This window comes from Mesocricetus auratus, unplaced genomic scaffold (assembly GCF_017639785.1).
Source record: "Mesocricetus auratus isolate SY011 unplaced genomic scaffold, BCM_Maur_2.0 Super-Scaffold_100033, whole genome shotgun sequence".
Taxonomy (NCBI): domain Eukaryota; kingdom Metazoa; phylum Chordata; class Mammalia; order Rodentia; family Cricetidae; genus Mesocricetus; species Mesocricetus auratus.
Window position 1 is genome coordinate 12,050,850 of NW_024429213.1, and position 24,583 is coordinate 12,075,432.

Genomic DNA, 24,583 nt, shown 5'->3' on the forward strand with positions numbered 1-24,583 from the left:
TTATTCCTGTTTCACTCAAGACAAAACAATGAACTGCTCATTTTATCATAGCAGCCCTCATCTCATGCACCACTGACCAGTGACAGCTGGTTGAAGCTTAACAAATGGAAGCTGGGGACATCATTAAGCAGCACATTACAAAGACCTCATTTTTTAGTCTTTTCTTAGATATGGGAAGTTTTCTCTGACAAAATACTTTAGAATTACCTTCAGTATGACATTCATGATAACCTTTCCCCAAAACAGAATTTTCTGTTAGAAATAAACCTAAAATTTTTTGATAAGGTCTGTTTCCAAGGATTTAGACATGGATGCATATGTTCTATCAGTGTGTTAATATTCTCATCTCCTCAACTTGGGAATTTAACAACTAGGGTAAAAAGATCCCAAAGTATAAAGGCATAAAAGGAGTGGTTTCTAAGGTGAATACTCTCTGTAGAGGAAGTTAAATATTATTGTTCTATGAACACAGGGGTGCAGCTAAAGACCACTCTAGGTGACCAAAATAAAAGTCTTATGGAGGGTTATACTAGTATCCCACTTCCTAGTTCACAAGAGGGGTTGCCATATGAAAGAAGGTCAGAACTACTCAACACTTTGCCACTCCACATGTGCTCCTTACACTAAACACTAGCATCAATAGGATCCTATAAACAATACATAATCTTAGACCCCATACAAGAACTCAACCAAATTTCCCAGGTAAGTCAGATGCAAGAAGTTTGAAAGGAAATCTTCTAACAGGTTATAAAATCCAGAATCTAGTCAGACAGCTGTGGCACACACCATTAATCCCAGCACTCAGGAGGCAGAGGCAGGCTGATCTCTGTGAGTTCGAGGCCAGCCTGGGCAACATACAGAGTGTCAGAATAGGTTCCAAAAACTACACAGAGAAGCCCTGTCTCAAACCCTCCCCCACAAAAATCCAGAATCATGGGAGGCTAGTTTCTACAACTTTATTGAAGGTCAGACAACATTTAATATTTAGAGTGACTCTGACACTGCAAAGATTTACACATTGTTATAAGGAGAGGAAGGGAAGTTACTCTGCCAGCAGCACCAATGATTGATGTTTTTGACAAGTCCAAAGATGATTTTCTCCTGAAGGTCACTTTATAAAAGCTTTTAAGGTTAGTGCATATTCTTCAGAATTACATGTGGTAATAGTTATTGCTGGAAAGCATGCTATGGATATGCAATGCAAATTTTAACTAAGAAAATGCCTATGTCACCTCCATGAGGTAATGAAAATATCTCCAATTTTAATGTGCTGTGTCTTTTAAAATACAAGAAAGAGCTACATGAACAGTCAGAAAGTCTAAGTGCTGTCAACAGACCATCTACAACATTTTCAGAAAAACCAGGAGCTTATTTACACCCAATCATGGCACCAATTCACCTGAAAAGTAAAACATCATCTTTCCCTCCTAAGACAGGTGTGAACATCTTATCAAACATGACCAAATGTATTCTGCAGCCTCTCCGGAGGTTGTCAACTCAGAAAGTCGGTGAAATTCTCACAGCGTCCAAGGAAAGACTCACACTAAGGTTTAAAGAAGTTAGTGTGACTTCACTAAGTGCAAGCATGATGGCTGGAAGAAGAAAACCTTCCTAAACAACACCAGCAGCTTCTGGACAACAAACCAGACTGGAAATCTTTGGTCACAAAATTTCTGCAGCCAGCAGCATGCTGAACTTAGGCAAGGATTTTCAAAGCAGCCCTGGACCAGAAATATAAACACCATCTAGGAACTTGTTAAAATGCAAATTTTCCCACTCCCTGCCTCCACACCTATGTAAAGACCAGTATCCTGTGTTTTATTAAGCATTAGGATCGATATTATGGAAACTGTCACTGGTAAAAAGACTAGTTTTATTTTTTTCATTTTATTTCTAATGCATCATGGATTGCTACTTTCTTAAAATAGTATATTGATCATTGCTACAGAAAAGTGAAATAAAAGAGGCATACAAAACACCAATCCCAATTCTTAGTAGATTCAAATGGCCAAAATTACAGTTTAATTGTCCAAAAGTTCAATACTTCTGTCATTTTTGTGCTTACATCTTTGTAGATCAATCACAAACTTGCAGAATAGTACTGCCTCAAAGTACACTCTGAATAGCACTGCTCTATACACTCATAAACAACCTTCCCTCAACACTACAAATTTTTCTCAATTCCAACTTTTACTTCTTTTTTACATTGGAACATCTAAAACTGGAATGGATCTAAACACAACTATTGGCCACAACGTAGTAAGAATTAGCTCTCACAGTTGGTGATAGTACTCCAAAACTCTCAAAGTGATGTCAAACATGGGTAAAATAAAAAAAGTGATGGGGGCATTGGGTTTTTTTAAGAAAAAGAAACACTAAATCACAAGTGTTTCTTTATGCTATGAAGAATGATATTTTGTGGAAAATCATCAGCAAAGTAGAAAATAAACTAGTTTAGTGGTGCTTACCACAGCTGGAACTGATGAGGGGGACACAGAATACCAAAGAAGACCCTGATAATAGCTTCAAGGATCCTTTCCCTTAATGCAATAGGAACATTCTGAACTGACTGGTTTGATAACTATACAACTGTATGAATATATTAAAAATCAACAATTGTATGGTTTAAATGTTATCTCAAGGTAACTGTTAAAAATGAGAGAGAGGCAATGTCTGAAAGGACAAAAATGATTAAAGATATAAATCCACAAATACAAAAATCATAACACATAACAAAGGGGATTTTATATTAAACATACACTAAACATATTATATTGAGGGTGGAAGCCCCAACAACAAAGAAATCTTTGGTAATTCACAATAACTTAATTTCCAAAGAACAAAACTTCTAGGTTTGTGTCAAGATGACACCTGAAGCTAACTATAATAATATAAGTTGGGCTTGAAATCTCTCTAATAAAACAACATTAACTAATGCCTTTGGCTGTCATTTCGTGTGTCAGGATAGACATATGGTGTGCCTGATGTAAAATATAAGACCCCTGAGGCTTGAAAACCAAATATTTAAAGCCATTTGATCCAGCACTGTTACAACCTCTGAGACAATTATCTGCATCAAGGGGAAAAACTAAATTATTTGCTGTTTTGTCAGTATTTATTGACATACTCAAGGAATGAGAGATCTTGTTTAACATGTATGTTAAACTAGATGAATGATGCAAAAGGTTCACAACTGTGTAGAAGAATGTGGATTCTAGGCTTGACTCGATTCCTTATCAATGGGAGACTATAAATATCAGAGGTTAATCTTGATTTGTAGCTTTTTGCTTAGATTTCCAACTAGATGATGCCCATCAGAAGTATCCTAGTAAAGAAGGAGTTGCTGGGAAGAAGAAAAGTGTTGGTGGGAGGTGGATGGGGTAAGAGATTGATCCTAGGGGGAATATGATCAAATTGGGGAAAATAAGTTTAAAAAGCATCCTACTTAGGTAATAAGTGTTGCAATTAACTGCTTCTTACCATATATCTTTAAAAAGTTACTTAACTTCTTTCAAATGTTTCCTAATTTCTTGTCTGAAAATGAAATAAACAATTTCTGACTTGAGATTTCATGAGAATTAAACAGGATAGCTTATGTAGCAAAAGGTAGCTGGCAACATACTGCTTTATATAATTATTAGATACTATTGGTAGAATGGATTGGAAGCATTTTAGATCTTAGAGCATGTGAGTCATAGATATGAGAAAATTTTTGTCTCATTTTGTGTTAAATGCTTCAACTACTCTTGTGTCCTAATCACCTGTCTCTTCATTTTTAATTATATAACTAAAACCTTGTTACCCCCATGTAAAAGTTTAATAAACTTATTTTCATGATATTACTCAGTACCCCACTAAGACAAACTCAAGTTAAAGCACATGAAGGGTTAAATTGGCACAGGATTATTAGGTCAAAGTAATTCAAAATATTGAAATGCCATCATTTAAATTAAATCTTAATTGAGTGCAACTTATAAGAATATAAGGGTTGTGGCAAACCGTATTTCTGATTTAAATATGGAATGGCAACATTCTTTATTTAATATAAGTGCTCCAGTAATATTGGTTCATTAATGGGCTGATACAAAGCCTAGAGAGATAATGTACGTAATGCAGACCTACAGGGTAGGAAGGTGGGTAGGGCATAGTGGGGGATCAAAATATATTGTCTGAAAACTAATAAAAATTAGTCATAACGCTCTCTCGGATTCCCCGGCTTGGAGACTGCAGTCAAGTCGACTCCCCCGCCCCCACGCTGCCACTGACAGAAGACCAAGCAACCAGAAGCCTGCAGAGAGAGGACACAGTCAACAAGAAAAAAAGGCAACCCAAAGATTGGGAAAAGATATTCACTAACCCCACATCTGACAAGGGGCTGATCTCCAAAATTTACAAAGAACTCAAGAAACTACTTTCCAAAACACCAAAGAACCCAATTAAAAAGTGGGAGAGTGAACTAAATACAGAATTCTGAATAGAGGAGTCTAAAATGGCTGAGAGACACTTAAGAAAGTGCTCAACATCGTTAGCCATTAGGTAAATGCAAAATCAAAACAACCCTGAGATATCTTCTTACTCCTGTCAGAATGGCTAAAATCAAAAACACCAATGACAGCTTATGCTGGAGAGGATGTGGAGAAAGGAGAACACTTGTCTATTGTTGGTGGGAGTGCAAACTTGTACAGCCACTTTGGAAATCAGTATGGAGATTCCTCAGGAAAATGGGACTCCATCTACCACAAGACCCAGCAATTCCACTCTTAGGCATATACCCAAAAGATGCCCATTCATACAACAAGGATATCTGTTCCACTATGTTCATAGAAGCATTACTTGTAATATCTAGATCCTGGAAGCAACTTAGATGGCCCACAACTGAAGAGTGGATAGAGAAAATGTGGTACATTTACACAATGGAATGCTACTCAGCAGGAAAAAAAAATGGAATCTTGAAATTTGCAGGCAAATGGATGGCACTAGAAGAAACCATCCTGAGTGAGGTAACCCAGTCACAAAAAGACAAACATGGTATGTGCTTACTTATATGTGGATTTTAGACATGGATGAGGGGAGAGTCAGCCTACAATCCCAGGGCCAGTGAGTCTGGGATACAGGGAGTTTCCCAAGAGATATGCATTATACCCCAGAGAAGTGGAAAGAGGCAAGATCTCCTGAGCAGATTGGGAACATGGGGGGGAGGGGAGAGGGAACCAGAAAAAAGAGAGGGGGATAAGAGGAGGGTATAAGAAGACATGGGGGAGCAGGAAGGTTGAGTCGGGGTAAGAATAGAGGAGACCAGGATGAGAGATACCATAATAGTTGGAGTCATTATAGCTTTGAGGATAGAGCTGACACTAGTGATATTTCCAGAGATATACAAGGATACCACCAACCGGAAAACTAAGTAATAGTGGAGAGACTACATTAATAGCCCCTCCTTGATGATATGACATCCTAGAACCTTCATCCAGTTACTGATGGAAGGAGAGACAAATACTCACAGCTAAACACTGACCTAACCCCCTGGAACCCAGTGACAGAGATGGAGGAGTGATGGGCAAAGGGGTCAAGACCGTGCTGGTGAAACCCACAAAGTTAGCTGACTAGACAAGAGGGAGCTCTTGAACCCCAGACTGATGACTAAGAGGCCAACAGGGGACTGATCCAGACTCCATGAATGTAGTATCAGTGAGGAGGCCTCGGAAATCTCTGGGGCCTTGGATAGTAGACTAGTGTTCACCATGGCATACAAATGAACTTTGGGAGCCCATTCCACATGGAGGGAGGCTCTCTCAGCCTGGACACATGGGGAAGAGCCTAGGTCCTGCCCTGGATGAAATGACAGACTCTGGAGATCCCCCAAGGAGGGCCTCACCCTCCCTGGGGAATGATGCGAGGATTGGGCTGGGGGTGGGGGGATGGGGTTTGGCTGGTGGAAGAACAAGTGGGGGAGCTGGGATTGACATTTGAAGCATGCATGTTTCTAATTTAAAAAATGGGAAAAATTAGTTATAACAAAATTTATTTTAAATTTTCTTAGTATGAATAGGGTAAATGTGAAGGAGAACATTAATTGTACTAGATTTCAGCCACCATATAGGTGAGACCAGTGAAGAAATACGTCCATGATATTCATATTTCTCAAAAATTACACATAACTAATTTAATACAGTCAGCAGGTTTCCAAAATAATAGCAGGTCCAACTTGTTCTTCCTCTCTCCACACATATTCCAACTCATTTGAGGTAAAAATCTAAAACACCTACAAACCACGTTTTCCTGAGTTAACTCCATATATTAAAATGAAATTCTTACATAATTATTTTCCTATCTGTTAATTAGTTATTAATTTGGTCTGACTACTTAGTCATCTTACAATATCTCCATACTACTTCCTCATCTACCTTAAATAGTACATGTGATGATTAGCTTCTCCTCTCTCCTACATTTAACCTTTTGGCATTTATACTCAGCTATCATCCAAAATGTCCTTTAGCACTGTTCTGATAGGTTCCTGTCACCCAATCTGTTTTGCCACTCCAGGTTTTGAGATCTCCACACATTTCTCCTTCTTGGCTCATTCCCTTTTAGGAGGGGTGGTCCTAAAATATTTACGCTTAGATGTTTAGTATCAGGGTATTTTCCTACTTTTATACATAACAGGTAACATGGGCTGCAATAAAATTTCAAATGAGAAGTAGTTTTACTTTCAAGTTTTGGAGTTCTTATTCCATATCTAGCTTCCACGACTGCTATGAAAATTACAGTGTTCCTTAACCAAATTTTGGTTTGCTTTTTGGGAACTTTCACAATCTCTTCTTTATTCTCCTTCCACTCAACTTTGTAGTGAACTATTCAACTATAGCCACCCATGTCTTGCACTTTGTTTCATTTGTCATCATTTTCCTCTTTATTTTCTTTTAATTGCAACTGCCTAGTAGACAGAGGTTAGTTTTAATCTATTAACCTGTCTTTAATTTAAAATCCCATACATGAGTACAATCTTCACATTATTTCCATCCCTCATCTAACTCCCCCATGAACCCAGTCCCTTGCAAATCTATGACTTCTTTTTTATCATTATTACATATATGCATACAGGTATGTTTGCAACCTACTAGTTCCATTTAGGTTTCCATTTATACAATATGTTTAGGGCTGACCACTGGGATTAATAACCTACCAGGGACTCATCCTCAGAGAAAATTAGCTCTCCCTCTTTCAGCAGCCATTGGTGGCTCTGCATCAAAGTTGACATAGTCTTCTCTCATTTTATCTATCTTATTGTCCTTTGGTTGAACTTTTAGGGATGTTTACTCCCAAATATCCTAATCCTTCAATGGAAGTATTTCTACTAACATCGTTAATTTCTCAGAGTTCTTTTTCTGTTATGATTGTCCTTCTGAATAATATCCCACTATGTTCTCCACATGCGGTCATTATCCCCTCTGACAACATCTATTTGTACATTTTGGGAGTGTTGAACATTTACAGTTTTCATGTACTCAATGTTAGTGCTGACACAGTAACAAAATATCAAACATGACTTTGTTATAGATGTTTCATCCTATAGTTGGTAGCCTGATGCTTTTAGGAAAGTTGTGAGGAGGTGCATCATGTTGGAATCGTGTATTGGATGAAGTCCTCACCTCACAGCCAAAGAAGAGAAAGAGGTTGGCTCCCACAATTCCATATGAGGACACTCTTCCCTCCACAAACAACCAAGTCCTCTGAGTAGGCCCTTCTTCTGAAAGGTTCCACCCCTTCCAATGCACCATCTTCGAAGCCTTTAAAAACAGGCCTCTGGAGGACACAGGGGGCCCATAAATAGCATGTTGCTAGGATTTCCTGTTTCTTCCAAGGTTTCAGTTTCCTTGTTTGTTCACTTAAGATAACTGCTTTAAAGATTAAATGTCTTTTAACGAACAATTGCTTTTTTTCTGTTTCAATGTTAAAACCTCAAAGGGTTATTGGGGCATGGAAAGGATTGTTGGTGGCTATTCGGTGGCAAGGCAGTGTAACTATAATTACACTGGGATAGAGTATTCTTTCAAATATCAGTGTCTGTGGCTGTTATTGTTTTCTTGAGTCTGAATGCCATACATACTCTTTTAACTTGCTGTTTGATTCAAAGTATGGATACCAGTGTGGTGGGAGCTGATTTTGAAGAAAAAGCTAAGTTGTCTGAAAGTTTGTGTGTCATGAAGTCCTCACAATTAATTTAGCATGAGTATTTATCTGCATGTCATCCTGAGATTTTTTTGTGACCTACTTTCTGCTTATAATAGAAGTGTTATGTTTATCATAGTGGCTAGCATATAGTAAGCCCTAGTATTTGACTTATTATTCTAGGGGTTATAAGACTCCACCTAGTTCCCACATTTCAGTGATGTTTACACCAGTTTAGGTCAATGATGTTCTCAAAATGTATTTTCCAAACCAGTATCAGCAACAGGAGCATAAATGCACAAATCCGAAGGCCCAGTTCTATATCTACTATGTCAAAGTAAAGGAGAGAGCCAGAGCCAGCCATGTGACTTTCACAAACCCTTTAGGAAAGCTGATGCATACTCAACTGTGAGAAGCACTGAATTCAGAGGAAAAAATGTAACATATCAACACACATTAAAACTAAGACCTAGACTTACTTGGTGTGACACTGAAGGTCACCAGCAGACTAATGGATACATACAGGACCTTACTGATTATGGATAAGGAAAAATCAATTAGGAATCATTAGAGTAGAGTAGGTGTTAGTACTAAAAGCATTATAATTAATGCTATATACAGGAGCTAGGAGCTTAAGACTGAAATGCTGGACTTTGGAAATTAGCGGTTCCTCAGGAAAATGGGAACCAGTCTACCACAAGATCCAGCAATTCCACTCTTTGGCATGAATCCAAAAGATGCTCATTCATACAACAAGGATGTCTGTTCCACTATGTTCATAGCAGCATTATTTGTAATAGCCAGAACCTGGAAGCAACCTAGATGCCCCTAAACCGAAGAATGGACACAGAAAATGTGGTAGAGTTACACAATGGAGTACTACTCAGCAGAAAAAAAACAATGGAATGCTGAAATTTGCTAGCAAATGGATGGGACTAGAAGAAACCATCCTGAGTGAGGTAACCCAGTCACAAAAAGACAAACATGGTATGTACTCACTCATATATGGATTTTAGATATAGTGCAAAGGATTACCAGCCTACAAGCCGCACCTCCAGAGAAGCTAGGAAACAAAGAGGACCCTAAAAGAGACATACATGGTCTCCCGGAGAAGGGGAAAGGGACGAGATCTGCTGAGCTACTTGGGAGCATGGGGGGAGGGGGAAGGGAGTTAGGAGAAACAGAAGGGGAGAAGAGAAGGAGAGAGGACAGGAGAGAGCAGGAAGATCAAGTCAGGGGAAGAATAGAGGAGAGCAAGAAAAGAGATACCATAATAGAGGGAGCTACTATAGGTTTAAAGAGAAATCTGGCACTAGGGAAATGTCCAGATACCTACAAGGATGACCCCAACTAACAATCTAAGCAATAGTGGAGAGGCTACCTTAAATGTGCTTCTCCAATAATGAGATTGACGACTACCTTATATGTCATCCTAGAGCCTTCATCCAGTAGCTGATGGAAGCAGAAGCAGAAACCCACAGCTAAACACCGAGCTGAACTCTGGAATCCAGTTGCAGAGAGGCAGGAGTGATGAGCAAAGGGGTCAAGATCAGGCTGGAGAAACCCAGAGAAACAGCTGACCTCAACAAGGGGGAGCTCATGGACCCTAGACTGCTAGCTGGGATACCAGCATAGAACTATTCCAGACCCCCTGAACGAGAGTGTCATTTTGGAGGTCTGGTTAACCTATAGGGCCTCTGGTGGTGGATTAGTATTTATCCCAAGTACACAAATGGACTTTGGGAGCTCACTCCACATAGAGGGATACTCTCTCAGTCTAGACACATGGGGGAGGTTCTAGACCCTGGTCCAAATGATATGACAGACTATGAAAATCCCCCATGGAAGGTCTCACCCTCCCTGGGGAACAGAAAGAGATTGGGATAGGGAGGATTGACATGTAAAACAAGCTTGTTTCTAATTTAAATAAAAACGGGAAGATATTTTTAAAAAGAGTGAAATGTTGGTTTAGTCTGTAAAATTGGTGATGAACTGCACTATGGTTTTCTGACAGGAATCAGAAAGAAATTAATACAAAAACAATTCACTTCCACCTCTAGAGGCTGAATAAACACCTTGGAAGAATCACTAATTTTATTCATCCTTTTCCAAAATCGGCTACCAAATATACATCGTCTGGTTCATTTGCTAAGGAAAAAGTATTTGAAGTCACAACTTCAATAATTCACAACTATTGAAATTCCTCTGAAATTCTGAGTGAATGCCATGTAAACAAATGAGCTTCATAAGGAAAAAAAGTTGGAGGAGTGGATAGAATAAGAAATCAACATTCCAGCATTATTTTCTTAGCATGTGACAGTAACTTTAAGTTAGTGAGATGATTTCCTCTAGGGACACGACAAATCCAGTCTCTGTATTAAGTTTTTAGGGAAGCTAACATTTTCTTTTAAACATAAAGAAAGAGCTTTGCCCTGAAAGGAAAGGATAACTCATGTAGGTTCATATTTCTAGGGTGATGCCCAGGTACTCAATTTACTCTGACACATAATCTGTCTGAGCAGCTCAGCTTAATCTCTCGGGTGGCAGAGCACAGGCTGTTTCCCTATAACCCTTTGCAGCGTCTTGGTGAAAATCTGAGTCCTCCACTGCTGCCATTCAGGACACAGCAGCTACAAATATCAAGGAATGTTAGACAGAGTGCCAGGAAGTCCAGAAAACATACCTGTACTATTTGGACAACAGAGTTTCATTTCACATTAAGACTAATTCAACATTAAAAAAAGAATGGCTGACATATAGAAGCCCTCTCTATACCTAGAGGATCCTCTGCTAAACACATTATGAGTGTATCCTTGTTGGCTCATCCCAGCACCCAGAGAGGTCAGTGCTGTTTGGATTACACTTTGCAAATGAGAAAATTAAGCCTCAAAAATGCTAAGTAGCTTATCTAAAGTCAACAAATGGCTGTACTGGAGCCCGATTCAATATCATAGCTGGTGAATCTGAAAGCTCTGTTTTAAACTACAACATTAAAACACCTTTGTTGAGACTCCAACCTATTTCAACAGATACATTTACAATACATGTGTCATTCTTTTTGCCTCACAGGCAAATTAGAAAAGGATTTTAAAAGCAAAAAAAAATGTATCAGGGGTGATAACACAGGCCTGTAGTCACAGTGCTTAGGAGGCTGAGGCAGGAGAATTATGAGTTTGTGGACAGCCTGAGCCAATGCAGTTCAATACCAACAAGAGCTATGTAGTAATTCTGTCTCAAAATAACCAAAGCAAAAGTTTTAAACAATAAAAAAGCAAATTTGTATATTGAGGATGAGACTTCCTATTTGACTGTGTTTTAGATCTCTTTGAGCTTAGACACCTGAAAAATCTGTTAAGAATGTGGTTCCTTCCTGAAGTCATTGTATGAATGGAGAGTCAGCTGGACCCCACAGTGCTTGTTTTGAGACCAAAGATGCTTTGGTTGCCATGAACACCAGATTTCAACACACCGCTGAGCACTGGAATCTATTCCATGCAAAAAATAAATAAATAAAAACAACCAGCAGATGGACACAGTAACATCTAACTGCACATTAATGTCACGGCCAATATTTGTTTTGCCACCCCATTTAGATGATGCTCTCACCAGTGAAGTCTGTAAGAGTTTATCTGTAACCTAGAGACTGTTTCTTTATGACTAGGATAACAATACTCACACTTCAACATGACAAGTCATAAAGAGAGGTCTGATCTTACAAAAAAAACCCAAATGGATTAGATGATTTCATAAAAGGTGAGTTTTCCCAAATGGCTAGCACCCTAAGTATAAGTGGTCTATTAGCTTTGTAGGTTTCCCTAGTAACTAAATACATAAAGAAAATAGAAGGAGAAAAGTAGCAGATATATATGCATGTATATATACACATGTGTATATATATGTGTGTGTGTGTGTGTGTGTGTGTATGTAGTAACATGTTTTGTTTTTTCTGTAACAAATCACATATCCAAAGGATTGTGTACTAATTAAAGACTGTAGGTCAGAGATCAGTTTCTGAAACTGAATCATGCTAAAAAGCAACTGGACATATCAGAGACTGTTGGTTCAATTTAATCAAGCGATCATTTCTACTCTCTGAGGGATATAAGAAATGTCCCTTCCACTTGGATGAAATCTGTGTCTTGTGTATCAATCACTCATACGATCAATACCAGTCCCAACATAAGTGAAATTAGTCAGCAAGTTAATGAGAAGGTAATATAATCAATCATTCTCATATTCAGGGATTAATAACTACAACTCCATTAAAACCTTCTTCTTATAGCATAATGGTAGTTTGTTATTGGCAAAATTCAGTACATTTAAGATTTAGTATTTTAGTATATGGATTTTACTGTGTTTATTTTCCTAATTTATTCAGTAACAAAACAAAATTAACCAAGTTCTTTTTAAGTAATTTTAATGTAAAGAATACATTTGAGCTTTATTGGAATAGATATGAATGCATGAAAAGTTAGAAATTATATCCAAAACTAAATGAATTATTTTGTTTAGCATTTTGACTTTATCATGTCTATTAAATTACTGCATCAGAAAAAATTTATATTAAAAGGAGAATGATTAATCACCTTCAATTTCAGTTTGTACTAAGGGAAAAGCTTTACTCTCTGTCATAGAGGTAAAATCAATTGTACTATTCTAAAATGGGAAGTGGTATTGAGCACACATTTTCTATTTTATGTGGGATGTTATAATAGAGCTGTTCTTGTGTGATCATTAAATAATTCACAATTTCTACAATGTGGTTAATTAGGTCATTTAAGAATAAAACCTCCTGGGGCTGAGAAGATGGCCTAGTGAATAACAGTACTTCCTGTGCAAGCAGGGGGACCCGAATTTGAAGCCCCAGCACCACATAAAAGTTCTGTGCTTATAAGCTGTGGACAGGTGATCCTGGAAGCTCACTGGCCAGCCATGCTAGCTGAAACAGCAAACTTCTGATTCAGTGAGAGGCCCTGCCTCATGGAAATAAGTGGAAGAGCAATAGTATGATGTAATGCTGTGGTCTCTATATACACATGCACACACTCACATACATGCTCCACACACACAATTAACCTACACAGTTCCCCTCACTACACGCAATTCTTTTAAAGAATAGAGAAAAAATAAAGAAAGAACTTCTGTACCCAATGGAAAATGACATCCTTTAGAGAAAAGTCCACGCTTCTACCTATTCATTCAACACATTAGTAGAATCCCCAAGCTTGTCAGATGATGTACTATGCAGTGAACTTGCCTTCAGCATAGACTGAAAAGTGGAAAGCTGATATAATGGCATCCATGAAAAACGTGATTCTTAGTAATGGACAAAGGATGAAACTCATGACATTTGGGATAAATCAGTAAAACTTCTGGATGGGAGATCCCATAAAACTGGGAGATCTTTGTATTCACAACTGCTTGACAGACCAAAGGCAGCAGCATTACACATTCACTTTCTCAAAGGGCAGAATTAAGGGTCTCAAAAATAAACCCACCAATTCCAAACCCAACTTTGAATAATAGTCTCAGTTTGTGTAAATGCTACAGTGTGAGTAAAACCAACTGAGAACACATACTTGACAACTGCCTACTGGGGCCTCAAATCTCATCTGTACCACTACCCAATTGTGTATTCTTCAACCTCCCTGAGCCTCAGTTTCCTAACTGAGCTTAATGAAGATAGTGATGATTCACATGTGGTAAGGTGGTTGACAGTATTAGCTAACATAAACATATAGCATATATAGTATTAACATACATTTTTCCAAGAAAATCAAGATTCATAGAAATATAGAGTATAGTCACTGATGCTTTCCAAAGGAAAGGGAAGATGGAGACAAGAGAAATAAATTTAATACGGAGAATAAGCTATGGTAATGTAGTAGCACAAGTGTATATTGTTGATACTAATGTATCAAAATTGTTTAAAAGTGGATTGAAAAATTCTCTCATAATGATACATGAATATTAGTGATGATAGATATCTTAATTAGCCTTGTTTGCTAATTTGATAATGTACTGAAATACTACATTGTATTGATACATATAAACATTATTGTGGAACTTAAAAACAAAAATTAAAAATAAATAAAGTTACACTTCATTACAGGAAGAATAGAAACATAATATATTCAAATTGTTTATATCAGTGTATGGAAATAAGCAATTATGCCCTGCTAGTTTCTTTTATGTCTTTTAGCATTCAGAGGATATTCAACTATAAGTGACAGACATATCATCTAAACTGTAGACCATAGACTCGTCTCACTTTTTGGCAGTTCTATAATCAAGCAATTAGGACTTGGGCCTGGCCTACACTAACCCAGCTTCCCCAAAACTGCCATCATTTCAAGTCAATCTTTAAGGTTTATACAGGCAGTGTGCAACATATATCTGCTTTTAAAATGCTGATTTCTTATATCCAGAGACTGAATGAAATCCTTTACCTGTATACTATTGGGTAAGGACTGACATGAACAAGAGGACTAATTTTCTACAATAGTCATGCCCATTCTCATTTTATACTTCTCAGATAGATGCCCACTGAATTTTATGAAATACTCTATTGAAAAGAATGTAAGAACAGGAGCAACCCCGAACTCTGGTGATAGGAGTGGGAACTCATGGCCTAGTTTTGCTATTGTTTACTTTGTATTTTAAGAGAGAATCTTACAATGAAGAAATAGATGGTTTGGAACTCACTATGAATCCCAGACTAGCTTCAAACTTGCAGCAATCCTCTAACCTCAGCCTCCCTTGATATAACATTTTTGGAAAACAGTCTGGTCATCTCCAACAAATAAAAAACATATGTGTAAAATTTGACTCTATCTTAAAAATTGTTTCCTACATGCACTATTGTAGAGGTAGGTAAAAATATAATAGAAAGATGAATATATACATTATTTGTAGAGAAATATCTCTTTATTTTGGTTCTATTTATCTTTGTTTGGTTCTATAAGACTATAACATTACTTAACCTTTTGATGGACACTGACATTTCCTAGTTTCTTTTTTATTTTTCTTCTATAACAAATAATGTTAAAAGGAATACACATATGTATATACATATAAAATATTAATTTTTTTGCCAGTTGTGTTTGGTTCTACCCTAGGTCTCTGGGGTAAGCTTAGCTATCCAGTCTCCACTTCCTAGCTTCAATTTGAGTGCTTTTGCCTTGTCTTATTGTATTATTTTTTGTGTGTTTGGTTGATGTCTCTTGGAAATCTGCTCTTTTCTGAAGGGAATCAGAGAAGGAGTGAATCTAGGGGAGAGGGGAGGAGGGGAGCTAGGCAGAGTAGAAAGAGGGGAAACTGTGATAGGAATGTATTGTATAAGAGAAGAATCTATTTTGTTTTTTGTTTTCTGTTTTTCGAGATAGGGCTTCTCTGTGGTTTTGGAGGCTGTCCTGGAACTTGCTCTGTAGACCAGGCTGGTCTTGAAGTCACAGAGCTTCTCCTGCCTCTGCCTCCTGAGTGCTGGGATCAAAGTTATGCACCACCACCACCCGGCAGAATCTATTCAACTTAGAAAAATAATAATAAAGCCTGACACAGTAAATTGGGGCAGGGCCTCTCCCATGCATTAAGGCTGAACATGGCATCCCACCATAGGGAATGGGCTCCAACAAGCTAGCTCAGATGATGAGTGGACTGGAGGTGGGCTGGAGGGAGGTAAGGGGAAACAGGAGCAGGGATGGGAGGGAGAATTGTGGTCGGGATGTAAAATGAAATTTAAAAGAATAAATAATTATAAAAAGTAAAAATAATAATAAACCTTTACATGTAATCCAAGAAACATTTACTAGCATACATTTTATTTTTGTTTATTTTTTTAGGAATTTCATTTTACATTCCAACCTTAGTTCTCCCTCCCACCCTTCCTCCCCCTTGCCTCCCCCACAGCCCATCCCCCCTTCCACTTCTCCTCAAGGGTAAGGGCTCCCATGAGGAGTCAACAAGGTCTGATACATTTAATTGGGGCAGGACCAAGCCCCTCTCCCATAGCATACATTTTAATTAAGTTACTATCATAGCTTTTACTTGATTACTAGTCAGTCAACAACAAAATTAAAACATTCTGACGTTGCCATGGGGCATAGAGGTGACCTGGAAAGGGAAGGGAAACACCAACAACAGGAAAAGTGAGTGGGTAAAGGTGAAAAGTCACAGACAAATCATGCCAAGGGAAGCCAAAGGGCAGACGATTTGGTAACCGCCCAACAGCCATTTCATTCTCTGTCCTTTCTTGTCAGAACCTGTGTCCAATTTTAAAGGTTAGAAATGAAAGACAATTAGCGCTCTCTGTCTTCCCTAAAAACTAGAACTGGCCGGGGACCAAGTGATGGGCAATGAGTCAGAACAGAAAATTTTGTAAGTATAGAACATTCTACAGGATTAAAAAATAGAGGCTGGGGAAAGCCGCAGACTTTCCCCTCGTTACTTAAAGTATACAAGAGCAGGATGCTTAGGATGCCAGCAGGCATCTTGACTATAGAGGGATGAATAACTCACGTAGGAGAACAGAAGTGAAAATAGCCAGGAAAGGTATGGGTTCCATTAGGTCTCTTCGGTTGCCTAACCAACCTAGGAATTGCTTAGCTCTATACTTTTTGTTAAGTGATATAATGAATGTTCTTCTTATTCCAATCACACTTTCCCTTAATTGTTACTTACATATATAAGTTAATATATAAATACAACCTGATTATACAGTTTGATGTTTCTTGTATGTACATGGTTTCCCCTCCTTTTTGAGGTAGGGGTCTCACTATGCTACATAAGCTGACCTCCAGTTTCTGGGCTCAAGTGACTCTGCTGCTTCAGCTTCCTGTGTGCTGGGACTATGGATGTGTATCACTACATCTGGATTCAATCAAGTTTTCTTGGCCATTCTGTGAGTCTCAGATAAAAGCATTCCAATGTGGTGGTGTGAATGACGATGTCAACCTCATATGCTTGAATTCGTGTTCCCCAGGTAGTAGCACTGTTTATGAAGGGTTAGGAGATGTGGCCTCTTGAGAGGTATGTTACTGGAGATGGGCTTGGAGATTTCAAAAGCCCAAGCTGGCCTCAAATTTGTGATCTTCATGTCTCTGCATCTTTGGCACACCTACATTAGAAGTTACCTTATGAATATTCTGAGGACCCAACTAACATCTTTGCAATTTTTAAACCACAGCAGGAAGATCAAATCTTGTGCTGAATATGGCTTTCTACCTGATATTCAGAAGTGCATTGGATTATCTGTTAGTAGGAACAAAAAGAGCTACCATTACTTTTATTAAACAGCTACTATGTGCCAAGCAATATGCTAGACATTTCATCTAGTCTGTCACAGCAACTTTCAAATCAGTTCCCTATGGCTGTGCAAATAAGATTAAATTTGTTTGCTAATTCATGTAAACAACTGAGCATTTCCTTTTACTTCGAATATAAGCTGGGCATGATGGTTTGTGTCTGTAATGCCAGCACGTGAGAGGCTGAGGCAGGAAGCCTGCTATAAGTTTCAAGCCAGCCTAGGCTACACAGCGGATTTAAGATCAGCAAGACTCAGCCTCAAAGGAGCCACTGAAAAGAAGTTGGACCAGGTATCGGGGTACATGCCTTTAATCTCAACACCTGAACCAGGAGCAGGCACATCTTTGTGAATTTAAGGCCAGCATGGTATACGTAGCAAGTTCCAGGCCTTCCAGATCTGTTTAAAACAAATTAAATGTTTAAAAATGCAGATTGAAACCACCAATAATACTTGTAACTGTCACCTACAGAAGTCAGAAATATATGTGTATCATACTGCAGTTGTTTAAGATATCTCAAAGTATCACTGACTCCTGTTTCAAATGTACCATAATCACAAGATTCACTGTAAATCCTTAATGTGTTAATTAAAAAGCACCATGCTGCTGCATCACATTTTTTTAATGTTTCAGTCTTTGAATTGACTACAACAGGTTTCTCTTTGTAGCTCTAATTTTAATTTATATATTAGTAAATGTTATATTGAGAGGTCCTGAAGGTTCATCAGACTGGCAAAGAGTCCTTGGTGCAAAAAGAATTTTTAAAGTACCACATGGACACTTCTTATAGGAGTGTGTGTGTGTGTGTGTGTGTGTGTGTGTGTGTGTGTGTCTGTGTGCGCACGCTAGTATGCCTGCGGGGGGTGCATGTATGTGCTAGAGATCAAAGTCAGGGCTTCTCATATGCAAATCAAGCATACTTCTACCAGGAGCTACATCCCTATCCACTTATCATTCTCAATGTTGACAATCTCGTCAACATTCAGTAAATCAGTGAATTTTTCCAAAAGGTAAATAAACATCCATGTTCAAAAGGTAAATAAAACATGTTTAATCACAAAACAAATTCAATATTCTAACTTTGACCTATTTGGCCCCAAGGGATCTGATTTTAATTTACTCCCAACTGGGAATCTTCCTTGACTTTGAAATTCCTTATCTCCTACTCTTCTTTATCTGAGATCTCTAAGTCAGGATGGTTTGGTCCTTGCTGGCCCCTCTGCCAGTATGGCTGATGTTAGGGCAGCCACTTAATTCTCATGCTCCAGTTTTGAGACATAACATGCCTTCACAAAGGAGCCTTTCTACCATCCTCTCCCAAACAGGAGCTCTGTCTTCTCTCACCTGCCCCGCCTCCACCTTCATTCCTGTTTACTTCCTTCACATCATTTCTTACAATAAAATCCATTACTTGTTTTTACTTCCTGTTAAATCCCAGCATCTGGTACGGTGCTTGGTATAACAGAAAAAAAAAACTAATACTCATTGAAGAACGAGTACAATGGAAAAAGTTTCAATGACGAATTGTTTTGTAAGACTCAACTTATCTGATCTTTAAGAATTCTTATTAATCCAATTATAACTGTGGAAGCTAAGGCTCAGAAGTTTGAAGTTATTTGTTCAAGTAATCTATTGAGCCTTGGGCAGCAGATCAGTACCCATCCCAAGTATACACACGGACTTTGGACTCCCATAGAACAATGTGAGGTGCACTCTCACCCTGAACTCTTGGGGAAGGGTCTAGGCCCTGCCCTATATGAAATGACAGACTATGGACACCCCCATGGAGGGCCTCACCCTCCCTGGAGAAATGAGAGGATAATGGGGGGGAGGGGAGGGCACGGGAGGAAGGGAGGGAATGGGAGAGGGACCTGGAACTGACTTGTGAAGCAACCTTGATTCTTATCTAAATTTAAACTGGAAAATAAAATTAAAAAAAAAAAGATCACTGAGTGACAAAATTATTTTATCTGATATCCTAGATATCCCTTAATCCTTCTACTATTCCCTCCTATGTCTCAACCAAACAGTAAAAGACAGAACAGATTGACTGTGAATATTTATGGCAAGATTTCTTGGGACTTCAGTGACCCACTGTATAAGGCTATGTGCCTTACATACTTCAAATCCCTTTCCTTAAGTATTTTCAGGAGGATTTAATTCACTGGAAATATGTACATAGTGATTGATTCTGCATCTCTCTCTCTCTCTCTCTCTCTCTCTCTCTCTGTGTATCATATTTTAAACATTTACCAATTATATGAATACAAATGTAAACTTCAAAAACTTAAGTGAAAGGAGAAAGAATAACCAAAGAATGTAATAAATTAGATGAACCTAGAGGTAAGTGTATGGAAATAGATAAGGCATTGTATCCATAATTCTGGTCTTATGCTTTCTAGTAGCCAACACAAAATGAGAAGTAGTCACAAAAGACATATTTCAAAGGCAACTATTTGTTTCCTCCTTCTGAGACCAATTCCTCTGTGGGCCCTTATAATGAAAGGGGCATGATATTGTAATGAGCATTCTCAATTACAGTCCCATAAATCAATATATCAGGCTTCATACAATGAACGTGTTGCAGCATGAATTAAAGGACATGCCTGGTGCGATACCCAAACCCACACAGCACCATATTGTCTTTAATCTAAATTGTGATCTAGGGATCAACCATATCAGTCCTGCCTATGGACTTGTTAGAAATGCAGGTTATCATCAGGACTTATCCCAAGGTTAAATCAGGATGTTTTCTATATTTTATGATATATTTATAATATTTATGACAATTTTCTGTATTTTGCTGACAAGACCAGCAGGTGATTCCTATGCAAAATGAGTTTTCAAAAGCACTGATCTAGTGGGTCATTTTGATTTGGATAAAAATTTGTAAGAACCTATAATTTATTCAATTCATTCATTCATTCAATAGATATTTATTGAGAACCCAGGTGTAGGAAATGCTTTCTTTAAACATAGCTCCAGAAACACTAGCATAAGGGAAAATATTGATAAATGAGATACCATTTTAAAGGTACATTGACAACGTAAGTCACGTAGTACACAGACAATATTTGCAACAATACAAAAGAAAAGTTAGGTACCTACACATGTGCTAGGCACTATGTTAATATTAAAGCCACAGCAGCATAAAAATATTTCCATCTTATGGAATTTATAGTCTGATTAATGAAGACATCAATAAACAAATTGAGTAAAAACAAGAAAGAGAGTAATTTTAAATAGGCCTGCCAGGAAATGCCTCACTAAGGAGATAAGGACCTATCCAAGGTCATGAAGCTAGCTGTAAAGATATCTAGAGGAGGTGTTCCAGGCGGGGAGAACAGAGAGTCCAAACACTGTGAGACAAGAGAATGCCTGAAACAACAGAAGGCCTGTGTGGCTATTGAACACTGAGTAAGAAACAAAGTAGGTATGCAAGAGGTTTGATCATGTGAGGCCTTATCGGCCATTTTAAGTATCACAGCTTCAGCTTTTAACTATGAGATAGGAAGCCACTGGAAAAAAGGCAATAGGGACCCACTGAAGGATGCTGAGCAGGAAAATGACGAATGAGAAGTGTCTTTAGGAAACTAGCTTTTTTAAAAAGGTGGATGAATGGCTGAGTGGGAAAAAGCTAGCTCAGAGTGATTCATTCATTCCATTACTTATTACGTGGCACAGATGTGTCAAATAATATGAGAGGCTCTAACTAGGGTGATAACTATGGGAAATGACAGAGAAAGGTGAATGTAAATGACATTGAATGAAAAAAGACACTGGGACACAAAGACAGATTATTTATAGAAAAATGACACACAAGTTAGAAATTCAATTTAATCAAGGTTCACGGATCATCTACTGAGAGAAAAGCTGTTTGCTGGCAAGGAGTTAGGGAGGGGAAGGTGTGCCAGTCCCTGCCCTACTAATTCAAAGCCTGAATTTCTTGTATTGCTGAAACTGAGGCTAGCACTAGGAGTAACTGATCTAACAAATTAAAAGCTCTTCTTTCAAAATCCTCGGAGTTTGTTCTCTTGTTTCTTCCCCTGGGGCCATAGAACCTCAATATGATTAGTACCAAAAGACATATCTCATCTGGCAGGAGGACAGAAGATAGGTGTCACATCTTTTTATGAGGTAAGGCTTTAAACTGGTTTTGGACCACCAGTTTCTGTGCAGAGCCTTCCTGGTCATTTGGCTGATTTTCCACTCTACCCATTATGTTATGGAGAAAAGACTGGAAGGCATGGGCAAAAGAAGAAACAGGCTTAGGGAAAACAACTGGGGAAAAATATTTTTTACAAAAATTGCCTACCATCAGACTGCAGGATTTGGGAAGCAAATGCAAATGTAATGCAAATGATATGTAAATCTCTCTGTGGCCTTCTAAATGGTTTTATACAACTGGAAGGGCCCTTGGGAAACAGCTAGCAGATAACAATGACTCAGAAGCAGAGCAAACTATTTCAAGACAACTTTGTCACATGGCCCTTCGCTGCCCTGCTAGCTTGATGCATCCTTTAGCAATTTTTCTCTTCACCTGAGTCAACCTCACCTGATGTAAATTAAAATAAGAAATCAAGTCTAATTGCTTACTGGTTGTCTAAGCTAATTACACCTCTACGGCACTCCATACACCTTTATTTTTTTCTTCAAATGCCTTCCTCACCACATCTAGCCAAGTTAAATGTGTTGCTTCCTGCCTAGAACAGTAAGTTGTTCCAGCGGATTATGAATGAATGTACCTTTCAGTTCTAGTTACTATGAGGTTTTATAGGGTTTGGTTTTGTTTTTTGGTTTTTTTTGTTTGTTTTTATTCCCACAGGAACTAATACATTTTCTTTTAACATCTACATGCTACATTCAAAGGCAATTCAGGAAAGAATGCCTACACATCTAGTTGTGAAACTAAATCACCTTCAAGGAGCCCCTGAAAAGCTATTTCTTAAGAAAAGCTGCCTGGTCACAAATACTGTTGCTTTGGTCAACCTAACTACTGATTTTAAAATAAGAAAAAATGCATTTGATTAAACTGAGTATATTTCTGCCTACACTTAGTTATTTTAAGACTACACTCCCATCAGATACATATTTATTAGGAGCCCCAGGGTGAATTTAACAGTAAATAACACAGTGTGCGCATCAGACCTACCTCTGGGCAGATAACTACTGGTTAACAGGCCTAGGAGTCCAGAAGCAACTTTCCTTACCATCAGTCTTAAAAGTTCCCTTACTTTTTTAAGACTCTAACATCCAAGGGTGCTTTTTCTAGCACGGTCAAAGGAAAGAAAATAACTCCTCACTCCCCCATTTTTAAACACTCACTTTTAAGGGCCACAAGGTCAACCCCTAACATGCTAATGAGGCCAAGAGGCATCTGGAGAGATGCCACCAAGTTCACTGCAAAAACAAGAACAAAGCACAAAGCCAAGATATCCAACAAACGGAAGCGCAGACAAAGAAAGGAGAAAATGACGGACAAAAGCAGAAAATAAAGCAGAAGGGACTGGAGAAAGAACAGCTCAAGACAAAGAAGTAACAAAGAAGAGATGGGGGATCCACGACCAGGGGTGGTGCGGCGGGCGTCGGGGAGTCCGGGAAAAGCAGGATCCCCGCGGGCGCGGGCAGCCGGCGAGCGCCCTCCGGCGGCCGGGGCTGCGTCTTACCTCCTGGGCGAGTTTCTGCTTGAGCACAAGCGCAGCGCACAGGTAGCCGGCCCGGCCCACAAACAGCTCGTCAGAGCCGCACTCCAGGAAGGAGACGGGCGCGCAGACGGCGCTCAGAGCCCGGAACTTGCCAAGGGGCTGCACGTAGTCTGAGCGGCCCAGGGCGTGGTACACGAGCGTGGCCACCGCGTGCACGCCCGCGCCCCCGAGCAGGAAGGCGGCGCGGGTGTCGGCGTCCGGCTCGCCCCACTCCTCGGAGCGGGAGCACGCGTCGATGAGGCGCTTGGCGGAGCGCAGGTAGCGCTCTCGGGCTCCTGCGAAAAGAGGGCTCTGCGAGACGTGGTAGAGCATGTAGGCCACCCCGGCCACACCGCTGTACAGACCCCCCTGGCAGCTGCTGCCCGCCGCCGTCGCCCCTCGGGCCTCAGCGCCGCCCCCCAGCGGGGGCAGCTCCTGAAGGATGCGTTCGATGGTGGAGGAGACCAAGGGCGCCACCGCCTCCTCGCACTGGCCCGCCAGCAGGCTGCCCTGGTAGTCATCGAAGCGGTTGGCGAAGCAGCGCTTGGTGTCCATGCTGTCGCCCGTGGCCCCCCAATGTCGAGCTGGGGACCTTTTGAGGGCGCGCCCTGCAGCCCGGCACAGCACCTCCTGCTCTCAGAGGCGCTCGGATAGCTGTGGATGCGGTGGGAGGGATGGAGCGAAGAGGGTGAGACAGGAGGTGACAAGAAGAGGTAGGCTCAAGGAGGGATCACGGAGCGGGTGGCCAAGTGGGGCAACGGGCTGCCGCGAGGCTCCCGAGTGGCCCGAGAGAGCACAGGGAATGCGTGTCGCGCGTTCCCCCTCCCAGAGGCTGCGCCCTCGCCGAAGCGCCCCCTCCTGCGCCGCCGCAGCTCCGCGGCTCTCCAAGGGGCCGAGGTGATCTCCCCAGGCAGGACCCACGCGGGGCCCGCGCCACTCCTCCCGCTCCGCCCTCGGCTCCTCCCCTCCCTGCAGAAAGCCTGGGACGTGCAGGGCATGGATCCGGAATGGTGAGGCTCGCCATCAGCACACCTGGCAGAAGAGGTGATGACTTCCAGTCCCTTGTGTGCTCAGAGGCTTTGCCTCAGTTCAACACCAGCAGCACCTGGGAGCGTGGTAAAAACGCAGCCCAGCAGGTTTCTCCTCAGACCTCTTGCATAGAAAGTCAAAATATACAGCAAGCGTCCTAGGTTAGAAGCATCCAAAATAAAGTTTGTGAATCCCCTGAACTAGGCTAAAGTACCGAGAATACACAGCGGGGAGTCTTTCGAGTTTGGTCACAGTGGCATTCTCATTCAAAATGCCTCTATACTGAAGGCAGCAACAGTGTGGGACCCATAGTGTGTAGCCTGCTTAATGTTTTTAAAAGGAGAGTGAAAACCCCTTTCTCGTCTTCTAAGGCATTATTTTGCTTGGCATGCACAAGAA

General features: G+C 39.9%; 1 protein-coding gene across 1 annotated transcript in view; it reads right to left on the reverse strand.

The window, feature by feature from the left end:
- The window catches only part of Lancl3 (LanC like 3), a 109,157-nt gene extending 85,110 nt beyond the window's left edge, over window positions 1-24,047 (reverse strand). The window contains exon 1 of the mRNA XM_040733727.1: window positions 23,138-24,047. Within this exon, the coding sequence (XP_040589661.1) occupies window positions 23,138-23,710 (573 nt within the window). The 5' untranslated portion in view covers window positions 23,711-24,047. The remainder of the gene's footprint in view (window positions 1-23,137) is intronic.
- Between the last annotated feature and the right edge of the window lie 536 nt (window positions 24,048-24,583).